Source organism: Trypanosoma brucei (assembly GCF_000002445.2).
Source record: "Trypanosoma brucei brucei TREU927 chromosome 11 chr11_scaffold01 genomic scaffold, whole genome shotgun sequence".
In the NCBI taxonomy this organism is placed as follows: domain Eukaryota; phylum Euglenozoa; class Kinetoplastea; order Trypanosomatida; family Trypanosomatidae; genus Trypanosoma; species Trypanosoma brucei.
In genome coordinates this window covers 4,329,448-4,352,964 of record NT_165288.1, presented here as the reverse complement: position 1 = coordinate 4,352,964, position 23,517 = coordinate 4,329,448, and the positions used below count along the sequence as shown (strand labels likewise).

The 23,517-nt window shown below is 44.5% G+C and overlaps 7 protein-coding genes across 7 annotated transcripts, besides 42 other annotated features; all 7 read left to right on the top strand.

The window, feature by feature from the left end:
* Nucleotides 1-152: 152 nt before the first annotated feature.
* Nucleotides 153-216: a sequence feature (A-rich).
* Nucleotides 217-790: 574 nt separating this feature from the next.
* Nucleotides 791-827: a microsatellite.
* A 590-nt stretch (nucleotides 828-1,417) lies between these two features.
* Tb11.01.8330 (hypothetical protein, conserved) lies at nucleotides 1,418-3,268 on the top strand (the record flags this gene model as incomplete). Its single annotated transcript, XM_824625.1, has 1 exon — nucleotides 1,418-3,268. One exon carries the CDS (start codon nucleotides 1,418-1,420, stop codon nucleotides 3,266-3,268), a length of 1,851 nt encoding a protein of 616 aa, XP_829718.1.
* A 475-nt stretch (nucleotides 3,269-3,743) lies between these two features.
* Nucleotides 3,744-3,801: a sequence feature (A-rich).
* A 77-nt stretch (nucleotides 3,802-3,878) lies between these two features.
* Tb11.01.8320 (exosome-associated protein 2) lies at nucleotides 3,879-4,763 on the top strand (the record flags this gene model as incomplete). Its single annotated transcript, XM_824624.1, has 1 exon — nucleotides 3,879-4,763. One exon carries the CDS (start codon nucleotides 3,879-3,881, stop codon nucleotides 4,761-4,763), a length of 885 nt encoding a protein of 294 aa, XP_829717.1.
* A 415-nt stretch (nucleotides 4,764-5,178) lies between these two features.
* Nucleotides 5,179-6,552, top strand: Tb11.01.8310 (uncharacterized protein; the record flags this gene model as incomplete). The annotated part of the gene is made up of 1 exon (XM_824623.1): nucleotides 5,179-6,552. The coding sequence occupies one exon, from the start codon at nucleotides 5,179-5,181 to the stop codon at nucleotides 6,550-6,552; it is 1,374 nt and encodes a 457-aa protein (XP_829716.1).
* Nucleotides 6,553-6,915: 363 nt separating this feature from the next.
* Tb11.01.8300 (hypothetical protein, conserved) lies at nucleotides 6,916-8,691 on the top strand (the record flags this gene model as incomplete). The annotated part of the gene is made up of 1 exon (XM_824622.1): nucleotides 6,916-8,691. One exon carries the CDS (start codon nucleotides 6,916-6,918, stop codon nucleotides 8,689-8,691), a length of 1,776 nt encoding a protein of 591 aa, XP_829715.1.
* Nucleotides 8,692-9,611: 920 nt separating this feature from the next.
* Nucleotides 9,612-11,321, top strand: Tb11.01.8290 (ATP-dependent DEAD/H RNA helicase, putative; the record flags this gene model as incomplete). Its single annotated transcript, XM_824621.1, has 1 exon — nucleotides 9,612-11,321. The coding sequence occupies one exon, from the start codon at nucleotides 9,612-9,614 to the stop codon at nucleotides 11,319-11,321; it is 1,710 nt and encodes a 569-aa protein (XP_829714.1).
* Nucleotides 11,322-11,814: 493 nt separating this feature from the next.
* Nucleotides 11,815-13,140, top strand: Tb11.01.8280 (CMP-sialic acid transporter, putative; the record flags this gene model as incomplete). The annotated part of the gene is made up of 1 exon (XM_824620.1): nucleotides 11,815-13,140. The coding sequence occupies one exon, from the start codon at nucleotides 11,815-11,817 to the stop codon at nucleotides 13,138-13,140; it is 1,326 nt and encodes a 441-aa protein (XP_829713.1).
* Nucleotides 13,141-14,485: 1,345 nt separating this feature from the next.
* Nucleotides 14,486-14,543: a sequence feature (T-rich).
* Nucleotides 14,544-14,908: 365 nt separating this feature from the next.
* Nucleotides 14,909-14,943: a sequence feature (AT_rich).
* A 308-nt stretch (nucleotides 14,944-15,251) lies between these two features.
* Tb11.01.8270 (hypothetical protein, conserved) lies at nucleotides 15,252-16,784 on the top strand (the record flags this gene model as incomplete). Its single annotated transcript, XM_824619.1, has 1 exon — nucleotides 15,252-16,784. One exon carries the CDS (start codon nucleotides 15,252-15,254, stop codon nucleotides 16,782-16,784), a length of 1,533 nt encoding a protein of 510 aa, XP_829712.1.
* Nucleotides 16,446-16,529: a microsatellite.
* Nucleotides 16,785-16,936: 152 nt separating the features above from the next.
* Nucleotides 16,937-16,973: a sequence feature (CT-rich).
* A 69-nt stretch (nucleotides 16,974-17,042) lies between these two features.
* Nucleotides 17,043-17,092: a microsatellite.
* Nucleotides 17,093-17,433: 341 nt separating this feature from the next.
* Nucleotides 17,434-17,481: a sequence feature (CT-rich).
* Nucleotides 17,482-17,543: 62 nt separating this feature from the next.
* Nucleotides 17,544-17,604: a microsatellite.
* A 26-nt stretch (nucleotides 17,605-17,630) lies between these two features.
* Nucleotides 17,631-17,704: a sequence feature (A-rich).
* Nucleotides 17,705-17,806: 102 nt separating this feature from the next.
* Nucleotides 17,807-17,862: a sequence feature (A-rich).
* Nucleotides 17,863-18,109: 247 nt separating this feature from the next.
* Nucleotides 18,110-18,155: a microsatellite.
* A 1-nt stretch (nucleotide 18,156) lies between these two features.
* Nucleotides 18,157-18,230: a sequence feature (T-rich).
* An 88-nt stretch (nucleotides 18,231-18,318) lies between these two features.
* Nucleotides 18,319-18,488: a sequence feature (T-rich).
* A 115-nt stretch (nucleotides 18,489-18,603) lies between these two features.
* Nucleotides 18,604-18,676: a sequence feature (T-rich).
* A 36-nt stretch (nucleotides 18,677-18,712) lies between these two features.
* Nucleotides 18,713-18,740: a sequence feature (AT_rich).
* Nucleotides 18,741-18,975: 235 nt separating this feature from the next.
* Nucleotides 18,976-19,034: a microsatellite.
* Nucleotides 19,035-19,154: 120 nt separating this feature from the next.
* Nucleotides 19,155-19,183: a microsatellite.
* Nucleotides 19,184-19,763: 580 nt separating this feature from the next.
* Nucleotides 19,764-19,813: a sequence feature (AT_rich).
* Nucleotides 19,814-19,844: 31 nt separating this feature from the next.
* Nucleotides 19,845-19,873: a sequence feature (AT_rich).
* Nucleotides 19,874-20,395: 522 nt separating this feature from the next.
* Nucleotides 20,396-20,420: a microsatellite.
* Nucleotides 20,421-20,553: 133 nt separating this feature from the next.
* Nucleotides 20,554-20,588: a microsatellite.
* A 175-nt stretch (nucleotides 20,589-20,763) lies between these two features.
* Nucleotides 20,764-20,833: a microsatellite.
* A 69-nt stretch (nucleotides 20,834-20,902) lies between these two features.
* Nucleotides 20,903-20,927: a microsatellite.
* A 106-nt stretch (nucleotides 20,928-21,033) lies between these two features.
* Nucleotides 21,034-21,106: a sequence feature (CT-rich).
* A 61-nt stretch (nucleotides 21,107-21,167) lies between these two features.
* Nucleotides 21,168-21,219: a microsatellite.
* Nucleotides 21,217-21,262: a microsatellite.
* Nucleotides 21,263-21,453: 191 nt separating this feature from the next.
* Nucleotides 21,454-21,533: a sequence feature (A-rich).
* A 16-nt stretch (nucleotides 21,534-21,549) lies between these two features.
* Nucleotides 21,550-21,570: a microsatellite.
* Nucleotides 21,571-21,586: 16 nt separating this feature from the next.
* Nucleotides 21,587-21,611: a microsatellite.
* A 137-nt stretch (nucleotides 21,612-21,748) lies between these two features.
* Nucleotides 21,749-21,987: a sequence feature (T-rich).
* Nucleotides 21,988-22,013: a sequence feature (AT_rich).
* Nucleotides 22,014-22,042: a sequence feature (T-rich).
* A 224-nt stretch (nucleotides 22,043-22,266) lies between these two features.
* Nucleotides 22,267-22,369: a sequence feature (AT_rich).
* A 138-nt stretch (nucleotides 22,370-22,507) lies between these two features.
* Nucleotides 22,508-22,562: a sequence feature (A-rich).
* Nucleotides 22,563-22,599: 37 nt separating this feature from the next.
* Nucleotides 22,600-22,644: a sequence feature (A-rich).
* Nucleotides 22,645-22,710: 66 nt separating this feature from the next.
* Nucleotides 22,711-22,762: a microsatellite.
* Nucleotides 22,763-22,835: a sequence feature (A-rich).
* An 83-nt stretch (nucleotides 22,836-22,918) lies between these two features.
* Nucleotides 22,919-23,089: a sequence feature (T-rich).
* A 31-nt stretch (nucleotides 23,090-23,120) lies between these two features.
* Nucleotides 23,121-23,141: a microsatellite.
* A 181-nt stretch (nucleotides 23,142-23,322) lies between these two features.
* Nucleotides 23,323-23,383: a microsatellite.
* Between the last annotated feature and the right edge of the window lie 134 nt (nucleotides 23,384-23,517).

Here is a 23,517-nt window from a genome sequence, read left to right as displayed (position 1 = left end):
CCACTTCCGTCCCCGAGCCTTCAGTGATGAGGAAATGGAAGTTGTAATGATGGGTGGTGCTACACCATATGTTCCCAAGTCTCTTGCGAGGAAGGCGAAGTAAGTCTTTGGATTGGGGCATCGTTTTAACGTTTTATTTAACTGTTTGTATTTTTTTTTTGTTTTTCTTTTCTTTTCTTTCCATCTTTTATCTTACCTTTTCTGTCCTCTTTTTTTAAAAAAAATAAAAATGTTAATTCATTTGGGGGTTGAGTAAAAAGGTGTGCGTGGATACTAAAGCACGAATCTCATGTGGCGGATGCGATGCCAATGGGAAAACTTTTGACGGAGGGATGTGGGAACGCAGCATGAGATTTTAAAGTCTAAATTAAATATATCTTTCTTTTATTGTGCGGTCGTACATGTTTTTTTTTGTGTATGTATGCGTGCGCTACGAAGTGTTGTACGAAAGAAAAGGAGGAGGAGGGGGGAGCCAAATAAGAAGGACTGAAAAGGAAAGAAGCGATGGGTGTACACATCGATCTTTCCATAATCGAAAAAAAAAAAACGTAAAAAAAAAGAAGAGATGGCGCCAGAGGGAAAACCAATTTTTTGAAATGACGGGGGCGCATGATATTGAGGGAAGCCAGTCGGCCTCGTATTTGTCTCGTGATTCCGCTTTTCCTCTGATTCTCTCCTCGTATTTGTCACCTTTAAAAAAAAAGTTTTACCTTTTTTGTTATTATTGTCATAATTGTTTTGAGTAAAGCGTTTATCGTTTCGCGTATTACCTCCCCCCCATGCTGATCGATATTATTGTTATTATTATTGTTGTTTTTATAATTATTTCTTTTTTCACTGCTTGTATCGTCTCCGTGCGGATCCACGGCGGTCTTCTCCCTTCGCATTACGCAGGAAAGTGTGATGGAGCTAAAATGATAAGTGGCTGCTCATTCCCTGATTATTTGCCCTCATTTTTCTGCTTATTCCTTCTCATCCCTATGTGATGAAGTACTTAATTATTTATATATGTGCAAATGCATATCTGCTTGTATGTGCTTATGAAGGGAAAGGAGGAGGAGGAATGGCGAGGCGAGGCGGGGGGGGGGGGAAGTGTTGTGGGTGCTGACGGAAGGGTTGCCGTTTCAGATAATGAACCTGCGGTAATAAAGAGGGGAAAGATTTTGTAAGAGTGCGGGGAGGTGTACGTAATCGTTCCACCTCCTTCCCCGTACGTGCGGAGCTGAATAAATCCGCTTATGAGCATTATTGTGGATAGTATGCGGAGAAGGAAGAGAGAGTTAAAGGATATGGGGGTATTTTATTTCAACATCCACTTTCTCTTTTTTCTAACCTGCTAACACAGTGATCATTATTTTTGTTCATTATCTTTTTTTGTTTTACGTTTAATAGCAAAGTTAGTATAGCGGTGCTACGAATGAGCTCTCAGCACCGCGACCCATGTGATGACAATTCCACAAAGGCACGGGTAAGGTTGCACACGTCTTCAGTAAGGAGAACGCAGGCTCCTCAAACTGCTACGGAGGCTAACAGTCACGCCGGGCGGGACAGCGCCGGAGCGAGAGCCACACCAATTGTGACACGAGGTTTGTACAGCTTACTTGAAGACGAGATTCATAGCAACAAAACGCCACGTAAGGTTGCAGCGGCGCGCAAGGCTGGGCCCGGCTCTCGTCCACAGTTTCTCTTCTGTTACTTGTGTGGGCAACAGTTTAGCCGTGTGAGCCTTCCCATCCATCAACCACAGTGTTACGTGAAGAAACTCATTGAATGGGAGCGCATGGATCCTTTGAAGCGTGGGCCTCGGCCCATGAGTCCGAAAAGCCATGAAGAAAACCTAAAGGCTATGCCTGCTGTGGAGCAATCCATCGGTAAGGGAGCTGACAAAGGTACGAAACTCGCAGGCCGTGAGCTAGATCGATTCAATGAGCTGCAGATTGAACATTTCAACAAGAATATGCTACTGAAATGCGAAACATGTGGCCGCACGTTCCTGCCTGACCGCTTGGAGGTCCATCAGCGCAGCTGCAAGCCGGGGAGCGCGAGTGCGTCGAGACCTGTTGGCCGAGCAGTTGCAAAGTCGGCTACACCAAACAAGACTCGCCGCCTTGCTGCCGAGCCAGCAACTGCAAGACGGAAAGAAAAGCTGATCCCGAAAGCGTTCCCGCAAGACAAGGAAGAAGAAATCGATGCCGTTGCAGATGTGGGTGACGAGGTAAAGGAAGGTGAGCCCGGATTGTTGGACCCCACAACACTCAGTCAAACACCGCGTCCATCTGGTGACCCTGACAATGCACCGAATGGGGAGGAGCAACAGCCATCCACAGAGGAAAAGAGTGGCTTGGAGGCTGTCAGTGTTGCCCGTCATCGAGTTGAGATGAAGGCTTCCCATTCTAGTCCCCAAGTTGGAAGTCTAGTCGATTACCTCGATCAAGATATAGAAAGATTGAAGATATGTGATGATGTGGGTGCTGTAACCCCAAGAGCTCGTTCACCTCCACGTGACGAAACAAGTAGGGCGCGGTACTCTCTGAAGAGTAGCTTGGGGTCGACGGTATCAAAGAATGACAGAACTTCTGTAAGTCTCCGACGGAGTGAAGTCCCTGCAAGCAGTGAAGTCGCTGGTAATACGTCGGTTTCGGTGGACTCAAGGGGTGGTGATGACGAAGTTTCACCAGCGGCACCAGCGAAGAAAATACAATTAAATAATGTTTCCCACTTCAAGAATGTTCAGTCTCGGCTAAATCTGGGTGCCAAGAAGGAGGAGTTGCCACGATGCCGATTCTGCAACCGTACTTTCAATGCAGATCGACTTCAGAAGCACGAAAGTGTGTGTCTTGAACGTCACAAAGCTCCACCGAAGAGCGCAAGACCTTCCGCGACACCAAATGCTGCGGGGAAGGTGGTCAAAAAGGAAGTAAAACCTCTGACGGCGCGTGGCGTTGCCGCTAAACCAGTACTTCACGAACAAGCCGTGATGGCACCCTCAAACCCCCCGCGCAAATCCGAACCAGCTTTAGATGCAGCTGGAAGGTCCTCATTGGAGACACCGCTGGCACCGAGCGCGACATCAGCGCGGCTCCCCACAGATAAAAGACTATCCGTATCAAGTTTAACACACCCTACTACTGCTGAAGGAACTCATGATGTTGGATCCACCGAGGGTGCCCCTAGGATCCGTTACTGTTTTGAATGTGGCTTGAAGCTACCGTTCGAGTCCCAGCGGTTTTGTTCGGGGTGCGGAACGAAGCTCGTAGTGGATGCGTAACGGCGTCCATGCTCCCAAGTGTTTATACTAAACGTATTTGATTTTATGTTTTGCCTTGTTAACGAACGGAGCAAAGAGAATTTATGCAGGGTTGCACGTGTGTGTATGTATTTCTGTGTTACACCGCGCCTAAATGGTAACAGGATTGCATAGAAAATATTTCCTTCTACTTGCCCCTCTCTCTCTCTCTTGCTCCTTCATTAACACATTTATCTATCTATATATTACAATATCTCTCTTTCTGCACACGTTGAATGGGCATATCGTGGATGCGACACCACCGCACCGGGCCGCACAATCGTTGCCGAAAGGGTGGTGAGATTTTTTTTTTTTCGGCCCGTGGGTAGCGCTAGACATTTCCTCAGATGTTCAGATATAATTGTAAACATAAGACCATTGTGCGCTGCTTCTCCGGCGGATTTATGTTTCGTCTTTGTGCTGTTATTGCTCTCTGTTGTTTCACCATATTTCACCCTTCTTTTTTTCTTTTTTTTCCTTTTCCTTTTAAATATCTCTTTGCATTTGTTTTTTTTCCCCCTTCTGGACGGGAAAGTATTTTCTTCTACCCCAATCCCCACCTGTTGCAACCTCGAGGCACTAGTCGTGTTACATGTCACTTCCACCCGCCACCGGTGCTGTGGAACTTGCCTCGTTTCAACAACACGTCCACCAGTTCCTTGTGCAAAATAAGCGATTGGATGGTCGGCCGTTGGATGCCCTTCGTGAGCCACATATTCTCCGCGACTCAAAAGGTGGTGATGGCCTCCTTGCCTCTACGCTTTATACTGACAACACCGGTATGTGCCTGAACTGTACTGTCAGCGGCGTTTTTGGACCACCTCCATCTGATCAGCCGGATGAGGGCCGCCTTACTGTTGATGTGGCCGCCCCATTCTTTCAGAGTCACAGCACGGACCAAGTCGCCGCCGCTTTGCGTGAAGTGGCCCGGTTTGTACGCTCCACCATCATCTCCTGCATGGATCTCACAGAGTTGAACATTATTAATGGCGAAGCCTGCTGGGTGCTGCAGGTAGAGTTGGTCATCCTTAACGCTGATGGCGGCCTTCGGGCAGCAGCACTGCACGCTGTCGTCGCCGCCATTCACAATATGCTGCTTCCGCGCTCACGCCTCCCTAATGGTGATGAGGTAGAGAGTCGACGCTTGCGGTTTCACACCATTCCAGTAGCAGTGACAATTGGTGTGTATAAGTTAGGTGCGTCGGGGGTGCGGTTCCTAATGGATACAAATGCAGCGGAAGAAAGTGTTGTGGATGGGCTGCTTACGGTAGTGCTTAGTGATGAAAATGGAATTATAACATTTGTACAGAGTGGGAGTTATTCAATCTCTTCGTTACTCCTTACGGGTGCGGTAAACGAGTTCGCTTTGCGAAGTGCTGCGCTACGTGCAGCAATCCTTAAGCCGTCTGTCGCTGCGGCAAAAATTAACGGCTCAAAGAATAGTGTGACGGACCCACATCCCCTAAAGGAAGGATAATAGAGGAGGAAACGGGGGCGGTGCTACTGGAGAGCTAGAAGTGAATGAGGTATCTGTGCTGGCAGGGCGCAGTGTGTTGTTCGGAGTATCACTTTCTTTGTGGCTCTCAACTCTAGGCCGTTTATTCTTCAAGTGTTTCGAGTCATGTTTTTTTTTCATATGTGTTATGTCTGTGCGATTTCAAAGGATTCATATTGAACATCGACCTTCTCTCACCTCTCAATTGTTGTGACTCTAAACACCTGTGCAAGGGCAATTTCGTTGCGGTTGGGGTACAAATACCGCAAAGGGGACTGTGGTTGCTCCAGCCCAATCAAAAAAAAAAAGAAAAGAGAAAGGCAGTGGAACGTGACCAGGCGGAGGAGACGTTCCTTTGAAAACAAGGGAAAAACTTGTGGGGGGGGGGACAGTAGGGATGAGCACATCAGCGGGGACTCGGGACCTGCAAACTTATCATTTGGCTCGTTTACTGCATTTGGTGCCGCACCTACACCGTGTGTATGCGGAAAATTGTTTTCTTGTGCCACTCTTCTTTTCATCAGTGAGTCCAGCCACCAAACAGCACGCGAAACTTATTTTGCTCTGCCTCAGTCGCCGGTTTGGTTCCCCTGTGGCGGGAAGCATCTGCTCTAACATTTTTTCGTTCCTATCCTTCCCCGAGTTGGTCGTGGCGCCACCCGTCAGCAGTGTGGGGATCCTACGGGATCTGCCAGTTAATGATAACATCAATGATAGTGGCCGTGGCAGCGGTGCCCCTGACGCGGCTAGCAGCGAAGAAACGAAGCCAATTAGCGGTCGTAAGCGGGAGCGCGAGGAAAATGAGTTAGAAACTAGGGTGCGTACAAGTGAAGACGCATCAGAAAGTGGTGTGGTGAAGGCGGTTGACTCTGTGGGAATGGTCGACAGTGCTGGGAAGGATATGCACACACAAGCCGACTCGAGGATAGAGCCGTCGTTGACCTCTGCGGCGACGACTTCCGGGGGCCAGGCAGAGAGGTCAGAGGAGTTGGACCGGCTTTTTCTCGTGCGGCCACCAGTGGTGACTACACCTGCGGCTTTAACCCAGTTGTACGTTCGTATGACTTCTGAATACCAGTTAAATGAGGAAACAATGAACACGTACTTTGGGCGCTACGGTCAAGTTTCATGTGTGTTGGTGCGTGAACAGCAGGTTGGGGATGATAGACGATCCGGCGGTGTGAGCCACGTTCAGGACTTTATTGTGACTGTTGATTCAATGAATAACGCCCTTCAGGCTGTTTGTTATGCCTACTATAGAGAGCTTACCTTCATTGCATTACATGAGCCGGAGTATAATGTGTACACGCGTGCAGATGTGGATCGTGTATTGGAGGAGGTGGGCGTGGAGGTTGTCGAGGACCCGTCTAAGGGCGCAGATGCCGCCGAGGGTGGGGATGGAGGATTCTCTCATCATCAGTCTTTTATCCCTGATGTGGTAGTAGATGGACTGCCGTATTGGTTGACGGTCGATCAGCTGCGAGCTTGCTTTTCAGAGTATGGCACTGTTGTAGATGTGCGCATTTCAATTGATGACCGAAGTGGATCTTTCACTGGTGCGGCACTACTTGGCATGTCGTCTGTTGAGGAAGCGATAGCGGCATCGGAGGGTCTCAATGGCGCCACATTGAAGGGTCACACCCTGGTGAGCGGTGTTCTTGACGCGCGTCTCAACATCGTTTCACTGAGGCATGGAATGGTGGTTCGCCGAGCGGACGAAATGTTGCCCGAGGATTACGATCTATCCGAAAATGGGAGGAGGTGGGTGTAGTCTTCTATTTGTTATTGCATCCCAACTGAAGCGGTGGGAAGAAGACTATGCTGTCGGTAAATTATTGTAAAAGCCGTGTTTTCTTCCTTTTGGGGGAGAATGTGCACGTAATATCAAGGGACGGACCCAGAGGTGCTAGCACGATTTGCGGCTCTCTGTGCACAGGTGGCAAGGCCTGAGTATGCACACGTAGCCGCCCGAATTCGTACATGTGATCGCGGTAACTTTTTGGGCGATGCTGTGCGCTGCCAAATTTCGTCGTTACTCCTGCCATCTTTGTGTTTCGTCCCTTGTTTTTCGTTGTCAAGAAAGTCGGGGGGGGGGGCCTCACTGGCGCACTTAGTGTTTGATTATCGGAATATTATGCTCAACCCGGGTGATCATCCGGAACAGCTTTCGGCGGTTGCGGCGTTTGCTGTGTGTGACAATGCATCCGCCACTCAACCCGCATTGAGAGTCAGAAGAGACCCCACGTTTTCCCCACCTGTGTCAGCACAACAGTGGGTGGATGTGGCCATGTCGTGTTTGCAGCGCAACAATGTGCCGTTGGAGCGGCTGATGAGTATGATGGAGGATACGTCTCGCGCTTTGGTCGATGACGAAGAAGAAGGGAGCGATTCTTCGCCACCAATGCCAACTGCCCACCATTCACAACATTCCACCACGGACCAAACGCAGCAGGATGATGACGACAGTTATTGTGTCGCAGGGATCAACGCTGAATGTGAAGGGGGTTTAGCGCCGTCCACCACCTTCCCCACAGTTGTTGGCTCGCGGCGGTGGCTCGCAGCACGGTTTCTTTTGTTAGGCTCGCGTCTTGGGGTGCAGGGTGGAACGGAAGTGTCACTCCGGGAAGCCGTACGGTTGGCGGAGAGGGCAGTGTCGGCGCATTGCTGTCCGCTAACGATTTTGCAGTTGTGTACGGCCTGCTATTGCCTGGGGCGTGAGGTTAAGGAGAGTGGTGGCCGCAGCACATTGGAGGGAAGGGTGCGAAAGCTTCTCGAATATTCCTCCGGGCTCGTAATGGCAAGGAACATGTCAAACCCTATGGACGCTATATTGCTTGCCAAACAGGCATGGCTGAGTGCTCTCGTCGGTGAGGAACGGAGGGCAATGGAGATAGTAAAGTTCCTTCTCAAGCGATGTCAAGCTGAAGCTGAAGTCCTCGTGTTGTTGGCCTTGTTACACTCTGCTTCTGGAGAGCATGAAGAGGCTTCGAAGGTGGCGGGTCACGCTGGCCAGATGTATCCCCTTAATGTTTTGTGTGGGGTCGTCTTCACTGCATTACAAAATATGGTGGACGATGCTGATCATCGTAAGCAGAAGTGTGTTGAGAACCTTCTTGCAGTGTTAGTGGGACGTGTGGAGGCTGCCTCGAAGGAAGCACCTCAGGAGGTGTCCAGCACGTCCGGCCACGCCGTCTTCCCCGTTGACGATTCTGCCATGAAACTTTTCTCTCTCGACGACGTGTGGAGTAGTGGTGGGAAACACAAAAGATTGATTGCTGGCCACTGGGCCTTATTAGCGCATGTCGCGCTGCTGGTTGGCTGCGGTTCCATCGCTCAGCTCGCCGCAGATGCAGGACTAGAGTACATAAGTGGTGTACAGGGTGAGCAGAAACAAGCCTATTGTGACTTGTTATGCTCCGCAGCGCGTGTCAAGATTGATTTGATTGAAGGATCTTTCGACTACTTCTTGAGGCAACGTCGCTTTGCGCAAAATTGGGGAGCTGCCGCTCAGCTTCGGGGGGTTAAGGATGACCGATACATGCGTGAGCAGCGGAAGCTTCTGAGCCATGATGAGGTACTATCCTTACAGACAATGCTTGGAAAAGCTCTGCAAGTGGGTAGCCACTGTGCTGAGGCATATTTGCTTCTTGGCCGCCTTGATTTGCTAGTGGCACTGGGGCCGGGGAATGTGTCAAGTACCCGTGAAACTCATTTGGTCAGTGCGGCGCATTACTTTCAGTTGGCGATCGACTGCAGCCCACGGCTCACTGCTGCCCATGAAGGCATGGGTCGTGTTCGGGAGGAACAAGGTGCCATTGAGTTGAGCTTGGACTCTTTCGCCTCAGCCGCCCAGTTTGCGTTCGGTGAGCCAATCATTCCTTACGAGAGGTTTTTGTACGTGGTGCTGTGAGCGGTAATGTGTGTTGCTACGCTGGGCGGTAGGTAAGCTCATGGTGGTTTTGTCATCATTAATTTGCAAACTTTTTCCATTTGCTTAAGTGTGTATGCGTACGTGTTTAGGGGCACGATTGGCACGCTGCGTGCGCATTATCGTTTCGTCAGTCAACCACGATGAGGAATGCATAATACTTTTCCTTACTCTTCCCAGCGTCTGCATTTTATAGCCATCTTTAGCACCTTTATTAGAAGTAGTAGTGTATCGACGAGGGTAACGCTAAAAAAAAAAAAAGAAGAAACTGCAAAAGGAATTCACCGCCAAATCGCTACCATTTAGAGGTGCTACACTCCATTAGTACAGTGTATCTACTCTACTCTATATCGAACAAACAGTTGTGGGTGACTGATGCCCGCCCTTACTATCGCCTGCTCCGGAGCAACTTACTATGGTTCATCTGTACTTGACATAATGAGGCACCGCTGCAAGGAAACCCAACCTCGCAATGAGGCTGTTGAGAGCAGTGAGGAGGAAGTGGGGGATGAAGTTGAAGAAGTTGTTGAGGACAACGCCGGCAATGATGAGAATGCGGCGGAAGCCGACGAGGAGTAAGTATATCGTTGAATGTTTTGAAGCATGTAGAGGACCTTGGTATCTTTTGTTGGTCATATATATTTTTTGTTTTTTTTCGTCTCATTTCACCCGTTGGTACTTTCTATCGTAAGCTTCCCCTCCCCACGATGAGCACACCGTAGTAATCATTCCCTCCATACTTATCTTCAAAAGAGGCTATGCTAACCTTTTTATTCGCTTGTTTACCCTCTCCTGTTTTTCCATGGTTTCGTTCCCCCCTCTCTGTTCTGCGTGCGTAACTTTGTTATATCGTGGGAACACCCATCGCAAAGCATGACACCGATTTTTCAGGGGAGAGTGCCATGAGATGCTGTGTCCGAGCCTTGTGGAGGAGTGAGAAGCGTCTTCCGCGCCGGTTCCGCGAGGTACCGGAGGAATTTACAGATTTTCGAAGTTCTGACTGCAGACCGCTGGTGTTCACCCCCAGAAGACCCGAGCCGCTGCGTGATGTGTCGCTGTCAGACGTAAAGATCGACGAGTCGGCGCTTCAGTCGACGCCTTTGCAGGAACTTTGGCAACGGCCCGTCGCAACACTCGATCCCGAACGGATGGGCCTCCCCCCGTACCTTGTCGAATACCTCCACCGCCGTTTTGAGCAACTGCGGGAGGGTGAGTCTCCCTCGGAAGTGCATAAGTGCGGCTTTGAAGGCCTTACGGTCGTGCAGGCGCGTGCCCTGCAGCACTTCTACGCGCGCCAAGACGTGGCCCTCTGCGCCCCGACGGGGACTGGAAAGACGTTCGCTCTGTGTCTGGCTCTTATAGCAAGACTGATGCGTGACGGTCCGATGAAGCTTTTTTCTGTCCTTTTCCTTGCTCAGAACGACAACCTCTGCATGCAGATAGCCCGGTGGATGCGGGAAATGTGGTGGTACAAGGATGATGATCGGCTCGTGTTTACCGCAACCAGCGACGTACCTCCAGGCGTAGTGTACAGACGGCTCACACGGGAGTTGATTCGTGACGGGGCTGGGAACGTAGTGAAGGCGGTGGACCGGCGGCCTTATGTGTGCGTCGCAACCCCGGAGGTGTTTTGGAATTTTTTTCGGCGGCACAAGGAGGCTCTCGAGAAGCGCGATGCTTCACGGGGCCGAAAACGCCGTTCCTTCAACCGCACGCCTGCGCTTCCTAGCCTCGATCTCATCGTAGTGGATGAGGTGGATGATGTGCTGCCCTCCACATCCCCGAATGCTGCAGGTAATTTACTTATGAAAGAGCTTTACCGTTTTACCAAGTACCAGGCGCCGGTGCAGTTGGTATTCACGAGTGCCACTTTGGCTGGCTCCACAGTCAACCATGTGCGCCGGTTCTTGAAAAAGAACATATTGGAGTCGAGGACGTCCCGCATTTTCGAAAGTGAGATCCAGAGTTTTTCACAAAAAGTGGCAACAACGGGGAACACATCGAAGGTGAGTGTTCCAGCCAACATTCAGCACCTCTTTTACACGGCAGACACATTAGCGGAACAACGGGAGTGTGTTGCAGTAGCCATGAAGCAGTCAAACTCGACCTGTTGCCACAGTTACGACGAGGGGAAGATTTTAGTGATATTACCGGAGTCGGCGAGCCGAGAGCTCTTCGTTCGGGAGGTGCTGAAACCTGCTTTTGCAGGGGATGCTGTCGAGCCTGAGATAACTCGAGATGATGTGCCCTCCTGTAGTCCGCTGCGCTGCAGCGGGCAAGTGAATGACACTGAATCTTCCACTCGTGGCAAAACATTGGCACCGCGTGGAAGGAAAATTATTATTTCCGGTTCATCTTCCGTACGTGGCCTCGATATTTCTGGGTTAACTCATGTACTTATGCTGGCGACACCTCGGTCGTCAGCGGAGTACGCGCATTGGTGCGGTCGAGTTGGTCGTTTTGGTGAACATGGAGTCTCAGTTGTTATCTTGAGTCGTTTTGCAGTGCGTGAGGTTAGCGCGTTTTGTGAGGTCCTGAATATCCCATTCAAGGTACAGAGACGTTACGCTGCAGTTGATGTCGATGCGGAGCGACGTTCCTTTGGATCGTAGTTGCTGTGGCTGCGCCGCATGTAGCTTTTATTTTGGGGAGGAGATTTGTTAGTGTTATAATATATATATATATTGCTACACTGCGCCTTTCCTTCCTGGGCGACTGTACGAGCACACCATTACTGCAATATATTTTTTATGTGCTCGAGACGCTTCTGGCCCGTATTATTTAACCATTTCTTGCGTGGCACATATTTTGCTAATCGTTTTCATTCCATATGGTCCTCTTGTAGTGGCGCTTGTAGTTTATACATTTTTACATATATACAGATATTTTTGTAACGACCTTCACACTGGAGGCGAGTTGAGGAAGGCAGCGTGGCGGAAAAGAACTACGGAGGAGAGCCACGTTGGAGGGAGCGGTATCGTGGGTTGCTGTGGGGGAGGCTGGTGTGGAATATCATACAAGAAATAAATAAAGAAGTGCAGAAGGAAACTGAAGAGAGAGAGAGAGAGAGCGGTGGGAGGGCTCCAACGATCCCGTAAGCTATAGATGTTTCCCTTGAGGAGTGTGAGTAGTTCCCAGTTCAACTCGCAGGCCAACTCGTATTCATTGTTTCATTACGTTCTCCTCGTGCTTCTCACTGTGCAGAATGCAACGATTGTGATACTTATGAGCTACACGCAACAAAGACAATCCAGCAAAGATCCCTCCAACCGCTTCAACACCTCTCATGTTGTGATGATGACTGAGATGGTAAAGTTTCTAATGTCTCTCGCATGGTGCGCGTGGGACGTTTTTTCCACAATCGCCCCCCGCGGTTCTCGCGTACTTGACGACTCCGGGACCGATGCATCGGAAACTCCGCTGGGCCATCGTGGATCCGATGTAATGAGAGATGTGAAAACCTTGAAGCAGGATCAAAAACTATTGTGTTATGAGGACAGCCATGAAGATAACAGTAATGGAGCCAAGCTCGCAACTAACATGGAGTCGGCCCCCGCGGATCTCTCCTCTGACGCCCAGTCGATAGAAGTGGAGATAAACCGAGAGGGCTTCTGTGGCTTATTTCTTTTGCAGCTTCTCCACCGAAGTGCGGTGCCAACTGCCGTTCCCGCCATCATTTACGCATTCCAGAACTATGTTATGTTTGTGGCATTGGCGAATATGGAGCCCACACTCTTTCAGGTAACCTACCAGACAAAAATACTCGGTACGGCTCTGCTCCTGTGGATATTTCTCGGTCGTACGTTTTCTTCACAGCAGTGGATGGCCCTCTTTTTGTTGATGGCAGGTGTGGTGTTAGCCCAGCTCGGCAGCAAGCATAGTAGTCGGAAACCTGAAGAGAAGACGAATTCTGTGGAAATCAGCGGTAGTTACGTAGTGGGTGTGGTGGCAACAACGATGGCGGTTTTATGTTCCAGTGCAGGTGCTGTCATGTCGGAATGGCTCTTCAAATCTAAGGACGCTTCGCTCAGTTCTCATACCTCCACGAAAAACGTTCACCTTTCCGCGTACTCCGTTGTTTGTTATATTGTCGCACAGCTTCTCGCAGGCTCTGGCTCCAATACTCAAGGTCAAGCCCAAGTTAATGCGACGCCCGACGATGTCAATGCTGGCACTTCTTTTTTCCAAGAGTACTTCCGTGGCTTCGACTCCCTCGTGTGGTTAATGATTTTTGTTCAGGCAGTGGGCGGATTGTTAGTGGCGTTGGTAATTAAGCATACGGACAATATCATGAAAGCCTTTGCAGCGGGGTGTTCTATTGTGTTAAGTGGAATATTATCGTTGTTGATATACTCTTTTGTTCCTGGCATACTATTTGTTATCGGAAGCATGCTTTGCATTGTGGCGCTGATAATTTATAGTCGCGGTTGAGAAGCATTGTGAAAAGGGAGGGCGAGGGGGAGAGAGGTCTGTTGAATGTTCTTTTTTTGTTTTTGTTTTCTCCTTTGGGACTGAAGTGGTGGATGTGTTCCGTTATTTTGGGATGGTGAAAGGACGAATGAAGAAACCCCCATCACGGCGTCTATTAGTAATGCACCGTGTGGAAGTGAAGGGGGGGGGGTGCTTGAGGAGAAAAGATGATGTGGAATATTCATAAACTAAAATAATGGTTGTGGAAAGACACGGCAGTGTTCCCAGTGGGGATTCTGCATGTCAGTTTCCCACTTCTCCGATCCCTCTTTAGTGTATTTCTTTTTTTTTGCGTAACACTCATATGCGTTTCAAAACCCTTCCTCCAGGTGTTGGCGCATTCGGTATTATTAAGAGGAAGGGGTCCGAGGTAATACAAATTGGCACATCGCAAGTGCAACCGGGGGAAGGGAAGAACACAGCGCCATATGACAAGAGAGAAAGAGAGGGAGAGAGGCGATGCGTAAAGAATAAAAAGAATTGGAATCGTAGCCGTGTCGATCATTCATGAGGACTTGCAGCACCAGTTGGTAAATATTAGTTTTCATAAGTGAAAGTGGACCATGACTTGACCGGAGAGGGATGTAAGTTGTACGAATGTGTGTGTGTTAGTTTTGTGGAAGTGTAGGGTTTTTTTTCTTTTCAACCTGCTGTTGTTGGTCTTATTCCATTCTACCACTTTTTTGTTGTTGATGTTGTTGAGTTAACTGTTAGCTCACTTTTCATTAGTTTCAGTGCTTATGTTTTATCTTTTGTCTCCACATATTTATTGATGTGGGCGGCAGCGGCTAACGACGGTAACAACACCAATCGTCATGCTTTGTTGCCAAAAGGGAGAAGATTTAACTGCAAGGAGTAAACTTGTTTGTGGGTAAAAGAATGGAAAAAATGGAGAGAAGCGGCATTTGCTTGTGGTGAGCCTTTCACATCCTCTTTCCCATTTCCATCTTCCCTTTACTGTTGTATTATTTCCATATTGACATCTTTCACTCTAATTCAGGCTTAATGTGAAATGTGGTCAAGATTGTTAAGAATGAGGTGTCGCAGTTTCGTTGTTTTTTTTTTTTTGATTTCGTGATTTCATGCTTTTGCATTCCCATTTCCGTGGATGGATGGGAATGGATAAACATTTGTAGCAATAGTACAAATGACAGAGGAGCGCTGCGTTGAGGGAAAATGAGTCGAGGGCCATGCAGTTGTTTCTAAGTTGGTTGTCCGCATTGTTTCCTTTTGCCGTGAAGTGAACGTATGCTCCCTTTCCCCCTATTGGTTGCGTGTGTGTCTGATGTTGTGCTCGAATGTGTCGAATGAAATCAAAGGAGAAAGAGAAGAAAAGAAAGGGGAAATTTAAAAAAAAAAAGAAACGTGCATAATTGGGGTAATGCCCGCTCTGCTGTACTGTCAGTGTCTGCGGGTGCTGCGGTGAGCTTTACTGTTTATGGGCTGTTTGTCCTCTTTCCTTTCTTTTTCTTCACTTCTGCGGGGGCGTTCGTACTCATTATTTCGTTGGGACCCATCATACTCACAACTGTCTTTGCTGCAATTATTATCGTTGTCATCATTAGCATTCGGCTTCTGTTCTTAGAGGGCTGCCCTGCGCTCTACGTATCGCTGCCTCGTCGCCACTCGCCACTCTTCTTTTGTGTTTTATTTTCTCGCCACTTCCACTCGACCGTTCTATGTGAAGAAAGATTTCAACAAGCGACCAGGAAGGAAGAAGGGATATTTCTATAAATAAATAGTTAATTGTTATAATAAAAAATACGGAAGAAAGGGGGCCAAAAAGGAGATGGAGGGAGAGGGGGGGGGGATCAGGGTTCTTGTGTGATGAATTGTTTTTCTTACTTTTTTTTCTTTTTGACTGCAATTCTCTCCTTACTCATTGTTATAACTACTGCCAGTATCACTATCAAGGAAAAGGAAGAAAAACCTATTGGAGGCGACGTAGGCGAAAAGAGTACTAAGGAAAGAAGGAAGTGACGGTAGAGAGAGAGTGTGTGTGTGTTCGAAGCCGTGGAATCAAAAGAGTGACAGCAAGAGTGCAAAAGAAAGAGGGAACACGCGAGCAGAGAATGAGTGAAGCGAAGGACTCTTTGGGCTCGCCACAGGAGCAGCAGGCGGGGTTAGACATTCTTTCCCCTGTGCTGCCTAACACGGATCGACCTGAAAGTTGTTTCACCAAGGTACTTCCTGGGAGCGGGAGCAACAGTAGGTGCAGTAGCAGCAAACCGCAGAAGGAACCACTCGAGGCGCCAACAGAATTAGTGGCCCCTGACAAGGGTACTGATGGGGATAATATCGATGCCAATGAGTCGGGTCAGCACGACCGCCGCTTCCACGTGCTGAGTGCTGACAAGAACAAAGCGCTGTGTATCCCGTCCGAATTCATCGAGACTACTTCTGGGTCGAAAAACTATTTGTCACGAAACAGAGGTACAAAGGAGCCGAGTTACGCACTATACCTTTGCAAATCCTTTTCCACCAATGCCTCGTGTGCCCACGGGGACCGTTGTGACTTCATCCACAGTCGGCACACCTTTGCAGAACCTCGTGACGGTGACTTGCCTGTGACTGTCAATCTGGTTCACTGGTCCACACCTGTTGCCTTATTGGAAGAAGCACCATACGAGCGACATGAACCAGGCTCAGTTTTTTACATCAACGCGGGTCACTCTTTGCGAGGCGGAGCAGCGAACCCGGTGCAAGTGCCTTCAGAGCAAGTCTACCGTACGAAGGGCAGCGAGGAGGCTCAACACAGTGACTCCACGAAATATCTCCGGTTTTGCAAGCATTACGAACGCGAAAGGTGTGGGCGTGGAAGTTTGTGTAACTTTATTCACCGTGTTCATTTGAACACGCGTTCCCCCCAAATGCCGTCTCAAGGCCACTCGATGCGGTCGCAGCGGCAGCAATACAACTCGGCCTACAGGGGTGGTTACGGAGGCGGTGGAGGCCACGGCCACCTTCACCCACAACAGCTTCAGCAGATGCATCGTTCCCACCCCCATCCCCACGGCGGCCTAAGTGGGCATTCCCAACACATGGGCGGGCACCCGTACCAGAGCCGCGGTGGCTATCGGCAACAGCATCAACAGGCGGGATCTCCGCATGGCGGTTCCAGTGGTTATATGACCAACAACCTGCCGCTGCACCAACAACATGCAGCGGGACCTGTTTCCTTCGGTAGTTGTGGCCCAATGCAACAAGGTAGAGGTCCACTCGTAGTGCCACCGGGCCCGTCTTACAAACATCACCACAACTCATTTCAGCAGCAACAACAACAACAGCAAACGCATCATCATCACCACCACCACCACCATCATCCGCCCCACTTACAACAACAACAACAATCTCGTGTGTTGAATGCGTCTCAGGGGTATTCGTTTGAGCCCGTCTACACCTCGCGACCGACTTCATATACGAACAACTCTCCGGCGGAGATGCCGGCGATGCCATTAAGCCCTTCTTCTCCATACTTTACGCAGCGGCAGCAGCACCCGGAGGCTTCACAGCTCCCGGGACCTGAGGTGTCGCGGCAGCCTGTTAACCAACGCAGTTCCGCCTCCGACTACGTCATCTCGCCGCTGTTGCTTACATATGTGTAAAAGTCAACTGAAAGCAGGTGATGGTAAGTGGAAGAATGTGTGTGTGTGTTGGGGGGGGGGGAAATGCATGACGTGAAAAGGAACGATCAGAAGAAAAGAAACTAGCGGTTAGCGAAGAAAACGGTTGAAGTATTTGGAGCAGTCGTAGGATTGAAAAAGAGAGATCGAGAGAGAAAAAGAGAGAGAGAGCAAAGCGTGGAAACAGCGAAGAGAAGAAGTAAAGTGATGTCGATGTAGCGCTTTAGGCGGAGCAAATCATGTGTCCGTGTGTGTGTGTGTGTGTGTTTGTTTGTTTATGTGTATGTATGGGTCATAAATTGAAGCATGAAGACGAAAGGAAAAAGTAATCACGAAAAAAAAGGAAAAGAAAAGATGACTGAGCCCATACATTCCCGTCGAATGGGAGAGAAGAATCGAACTCATGCACACACGCACACATACACACATCAAAAAGAAAGACTCGATATAAGTGAAATGATCAAAACGAAAGAGGCTGCGACACACCATACGAAGTAAAATACTGATGACCAATACAAAATGGTGAGACCGCATGTTTCCAACGAGCTGTGGAAGCGAGGGAAGAAATAGGGGAAGGACAAACCCAAAAACCTAATATTTGAAATAGACTAACAGAAGAGGGGGAGGAGGAAAAAGAAAAAAAGGGAGAAGAAAGGAAAGGAAAGGAAAGGAAGGAAAAACAAGGGGGAAATGAATGAATGAACACATATATGAACATAGACACAAATGCACAGACACACCTATATTTATATATTTGTAGGTATAAATAAATAAATATAAATATGAATATATATATATATATTATGAGAAACACATTGGAAAAGTGTGTTGTTGTTCTTTTTTTTTCCCTTTTCCCTCTGGTTCTTCCTTGTTCCTTTTCCCTTTTCCTTTTTTTTTCTTTTGTGTGCACGTGGTCGTGGCTAGTGGTCATGTGCATTTGTGGAGGGAGTTATAAAAGTATGTATGTTGTACTTTTTTTTTTTCATTGTGCGTATCTTTTACTATTTTATTATTTTATTTTGTTTTTGTTTTCTCTTTCCTTTTTTTTTCTTTCGTTTTTCCGTTCCCGTATTTGTTTTGTCACTTGTGGAAGTTCAGACATTTTAGTGTCTCTTTCCTTCCTTCCTTTGCTTTTTTTTTGTTCGTTTTTGTGTGTTTGCGTGCGTTTGTGCTTATGTTTATACATATATGTGTGTGGCTTCCTTCTCACTTCCCTCCGTGTTGTTATTTATTGTTATTGTTGTTGGAGTACTCGCCGAATTTTTGGAACCCAGCAACAACAAAGAAAAAAGGACAGTAACGCTCAAAAAATAAAATAAAATAAAATAAAAAATAACAAAAAAAATAAAATAATAAAAAGGTAACAGAAGAAAAAGGAAAAAAAAGAAGAAAAAAGACAAAAAAAAGAGGAAGGGGAAAAAATGAAAATGAATGATTATAATAATGATAATGATAATAGAACAACACAAACAACGCCAGTCACAGAGAAAAAAAGTTTGATCCAACTTTCCCTCTGAAAAAACAAAAACAAAGCAAAGAAAAAGAAAGAAAAAATTATATTTAAAAAAAAGGAGTTTCAAAAAGAAGGAAAGGAGAGTAAAGTAAAGAAAGAGAAAGAAACGGAGAGGGGAGAGGGGGGAGGGGAAGAGGGAAAGCAAAAAAAAATTTAAAAAAAGAATAACAAAATATCAAACCTAACCAATAGTGAAATAAAATAACTGAATGAGCTAATGACAATGTGATAATAATGGCATTGACAATTACAGGGCGTGACAGGGGAGGGGAGAGGAGAGGGTGAAAGAAGGAAAAGAGGAGAGGAGATAAGAGAAAAAAAAAAGAAGAAGGAAAGGAAAAAAGAAAAAAATACAAGGAAATTTCCCCTCGTCTTTGGGGTGTGGGTGGATGGGGTGATTAAAAAAAAGAAAAAAATAATAATATGAGGCGGGTGGAGGGCTCCTGTGCGCGTGATTTAAATGCATGGGCGCGCGCGTACCTGTCTGTTCCTTTCCCTTTCCCTTTACACTTTGCCCTATTCGAAAAACTCGCGTGCCAGCCCATTTCTGTTTTCCTTTAGTTCCTCCCTCATTTTTTGTACTATTTTTCTTTCGCTTGATATATTTTGCACCAACATGTTGAATACATTAGCGCATGCGTGCACCTCTCTTTTGCGACCGAATGAAGGATTGAATATGAATGAATGAATGGATAAGCAAATAAAATGAATACATAAATAGGCTCCTGTGTTTGTGTTTGCTGTTTTCATTTCCCCCCTTTCCCCTCTTTATTTTCTCCTTCTCCTCATATCCCTCTAAAACTTGCCCCACGCAACCCCGGCACTAATTGCTTTGCCATATCATTATCATCATTATCATTATCATCATTCAATTTGCTTCGCGGGAGATATCCCCCCCCCGTCCCCACCTCCTGAGTACAAAGAATAAGGTAAAAAAAACAAGGTTAAAGAATCAAAGCAATCTAAAAAAAATTCAGTAAAGACACGAAGATGAAAAAGAAAAATACCTCCTTCCTTTTTTTGATTATGTTTTGCGTTTTTATTTGTTTGTTTTTCTTCCTCCTTCTTTTCTCTTTCTTTTCATGTTATGGTCCCTTCATACATTTACGTATGAATTCTTCCATTACCATCATTATTGTTATTATATTGCGTGTGTGATTGTGATTGTGATTGTGTTTGTGATTGTGTATTTCCCGCCTTTTAGCTAATAATGACACATCTATACATATGGTGCATATGTATTATATGTATTTACTTATATTTACTTATATTTGCCCCCTATTAAACCATATTTAATTATATTTAAGGTTCTGACACTCTGGTTGTAAGTGTGTGTGTTTTTTTTTTTTACCTCCTTTCTTTTCCCCTTTCTCTACTGGGTTTCAGTATACTTTCCTGTGGATTTCGTTCTCAATGTTTTTGGATATTTCAGGTCCCCTCATTACGCCATAATTAATTTAAAATTATATGTAAAAACTATATTATTTATATATATAATCTTGATATTTATCTTTTGCGTTGTGGTGGAGATTTATATTTATAAATTTATACTTAATTACATATTTGTGTGCCTGACTTGTTTTTTCTTTCTTTCTTTGCCTTCTGACTTTCTCTGTTAGCGCTCTTTTGTTTTGTTTTAAAGGCTGTTTCGTGTGGGAGTCCGAGGAAGCAATGGTTTTTCTTTTATATAAATAAATACGAATCAAGAGGAAGAAATAAATGAAACAGCGACAATAAAGTTCAAAAAGAAACAAAAGGCGAGTGGGAGGGGGAGAGAGAGAGAAGGGATGAGTTTCCGTGATTTTGTTTTTTTTTGTTGTTGTGGCATTGTGATGATATAAATGATGATAATGGTGATCATTATTATTGTTTACTTGTTATTGTTGTTGTCGTCGTCAAATCTGTCATTTACTTTTCTTTTCATCAATTGTTTTTTTTTTATTGTTATCAGTTCTGATGGCCACTTCTTCCCTTGACGCTTTTAGGCATATGTGTGGGTTGGTGTTTTTTTTTTCTTGTCCTGATATTTGTCTCCTGCGGCTCGGTTCACTCTTTTCCTTTTTTTTTCGTTTTTGAGTTTCCGCCACCACCACCACCACCGCCACGTCTTTTTTGTGGGTGTTTTTTTTTGTTTTCGCGTTCCCCACAACTTTGTTCCGTTCGGGATCAATTTGACGTTTTGATTGGTGATTGACCGTCGTTTTTTTTTCTTTCGTTTTTATGTTCTTTCTATTATGTTATATACATATGTATATTTATATATATTTATATATTATCTGTATGCTCCGTATTCTTCGTACTTTGGCGGAGTGTTGATGTGTCTTCTGATTTCCTTTTCCCCCTCTCTTTCTTTTTTCTTTTTTTTTATATGTTTGCTTGTTTGGTTTTCTTTCTGTAACTACATTTCATGTTTCACTGCGTTTTTCCGTCTTGTTTTATTGTTATAATTATATATATTTATATATGTATATATATTTATTTATATTGTATATATATATATATATATATAATTTATATAATATTATTATTATTATTTCCATTTGCTCAATGTTTTGTTTTATTTTGTTTTTGGGTCTCTCTTCTTCCCTTATTGTTATTATTATTATTATCATCACTTGTAACCTTTCCTCTAACTCTTTTGTTTGTTTGTTTGGTTTGTTGTGCGGTTGCTTATACGCATTACATCCATTTTTGTGTAAGCAGCAGAAAACAAACTTGAGAGAAAAGAAAAGAAGAAAGAAAAAACGAGGCACAAGTGAGAAGAGAAGAAAAAAATAAAGGAGGTGAGAAGCCTGAGGAATGAGGCGGTATGGCTCCAATACTAAATACCATCCGCTTTCTTGCTGCGTTTGATATATATATATATATATATATATATTTCCATAAGTAAATATATCTATATATTATTACTATAATAATAATTATTATTATTATTACTATTACTATTGCGTAAATGTGTTCTGTCATATATGTAGATATATATAATATACGTATTTAATGATATGAGTGATTGAACAAATGAGTGAATTTGTGTGTGGCACCAGCAGCGGGTGCTGCTGCTGCTGCTGCCCTTTTCCTTTGTCCATTTTTCATATTTTTCCCCTCTTCGTTTGCTTCAACAAATTGTTGTGGCGTCAATTTTTTTTGTTTTTTTTCCTACTTTAATTTAATTTTATTTACCTTTTTTTTCTTGTTTTGTTTTCATTCGTTTTTTGTTTGAATATGTGAATGGTGTATATATATATATATATATATGTGTGTGTGCGTGCGTGTGAGTGAGTGAGTGAGTGAGTGAGCTTCTTTTTGTTTTTTGTTTTTTTTTCTTTGGGGAGGGAGGGAATGATTCAACAGCGAAGTGTGTGTTTGTGCGTTTGTGCGTTGATCGGATCATTTGGAGGAAGGGGAAAAAAAAACTTTTTTTTGCTTTTTTTTTAAAAGAAAAAAAAAGAAAGGGAGATGGGAGAGAAAATAACAACAGCAACAAAATCAAAAAAAAGCAAAAAAAAAAGAAACTGAAAATAGTTGTGATGCAGGAAGAACAACGAGAGAGAAGGAGAGAGAAAGAGATGGAGAGAGATAACGTAAAGAGTGAAATGAAATGATGTAGCGAACAAAATGGAAGAAAGAAAAATAAGATGGGAAATATAAAAAAAAGGAAAAGAAGGGGGAGAATAAATAAATAAATAAAATAAAATAATGATAATGATACTGAAAAAGACAAAATAAAGGGGGATATTGAGTGAGCACATAAATATTTATATATTTGGTTATATATTTAGTTTTATATGTTTATTCATGTTTGTTTGTGTGTGTGCTTAGTCCCCCAATCTTACTTTACCTTTCTTTTCCTTTTTTTTTTCAAAAAATATTTCATCATATTTTTCCATCAGTGTGTCTGTTCGTTTGCTTCCGCTTTGTTGCTCCTCTTTTACGTTCTTCTCCGTTGTTATCATTTTATTCATTTATTTTATTTATTATTAGTATTATTGTAAAGGAGATAATAATAATAATAAAAGAAGAATATAAAAACTTTTTTGTTTTGTTTTATTTATTTCCTCTAACTCTGCTTCTCTCTTCCCCTTCCCGTCTACGCTTTTTGTTTCCAGTAACCTTCGACTTTTCCGTCCACTGAACCGTTTTTGTTTTTTTTTTATTGTTGCACTTTAACACGCCGAGCGCTTCATCATTATCATTATCTTTTACTGTATTGTTTTGTTTCTGTTTTTGTTTTTTCTTTTTTTCTTTTTCATCCCAATCCCTTTCATTGCCATTTTTTTTTCGTCCTTTTGTTCTTGTTTTTTTTTTCGTTTTGCTTTTATTTATTGTTTTATCTCACTTTTCAAGTTCCTTTACTTTTTTTTGTTTAGTGTCTTTTCCTCCTATTTCATTTTTGAATATTATTATTATTATTATTATCATTATCATTATTATAATCATCATTATCATTTTCTTCTTTTTTCTTCCTTTACGTTTTTCTTCTTCTTTCTTTAAATTATTGTTTTTGTTTTGTTTTGTTTTTTAAAAAAGAAGAAAAAAGTGCATCTCAATTTCCCTGTTTTGATGGGGTTCATGATCAACTTCAGAAACAATTAGGGAATGAAGGAGGAAAAGGAAAGGAAAGACAAAAAACTAAACAAGGGATGAAAAAGGAATTAAAAAGGGGGGAATAAAAAAAAAAGGAAGAAAATAAAATAAAAGAAATAGATGAGGGGTAAAAAAAAAAAAGGAAAGGAAAATAAATGAAATAAATAAATGAATGAATTTATTAAAATAACTGACCACCTTTGAAAGGGTTCCAATGATGCTTTTGTTTTGTTTTGTTTTGTCTGTTACTATTTACTTTTCTTTGGTTATTGTGTTGTTTGTGAAGTATATTGTTGTTGTTTATTATGTAGTGAAGCTGTAAAGCAGCGAAATGATTATTAGACAACAAAAAAAGTGTGGGGAGGGAAAAAAAAAAACGTACATTTTCAGTTTTGTAGAAGATTAAAAGAAGGAATAGGAAATTATATAAATATATATTTATTTATATTTATATATTTATATATATTTATATATTTATTTATATGATAGCTGACGCTTTGGGGGATGGTTTCTTTTTGTTTTACTTCTCTACTTTTTTTGTTTTTCCCCTCCCTTCTCTTTAGTTTGAGGGTTTGGAGATTGTGGCGAGTGAGAAATATTTTGTGCCCTCTTCGCGTG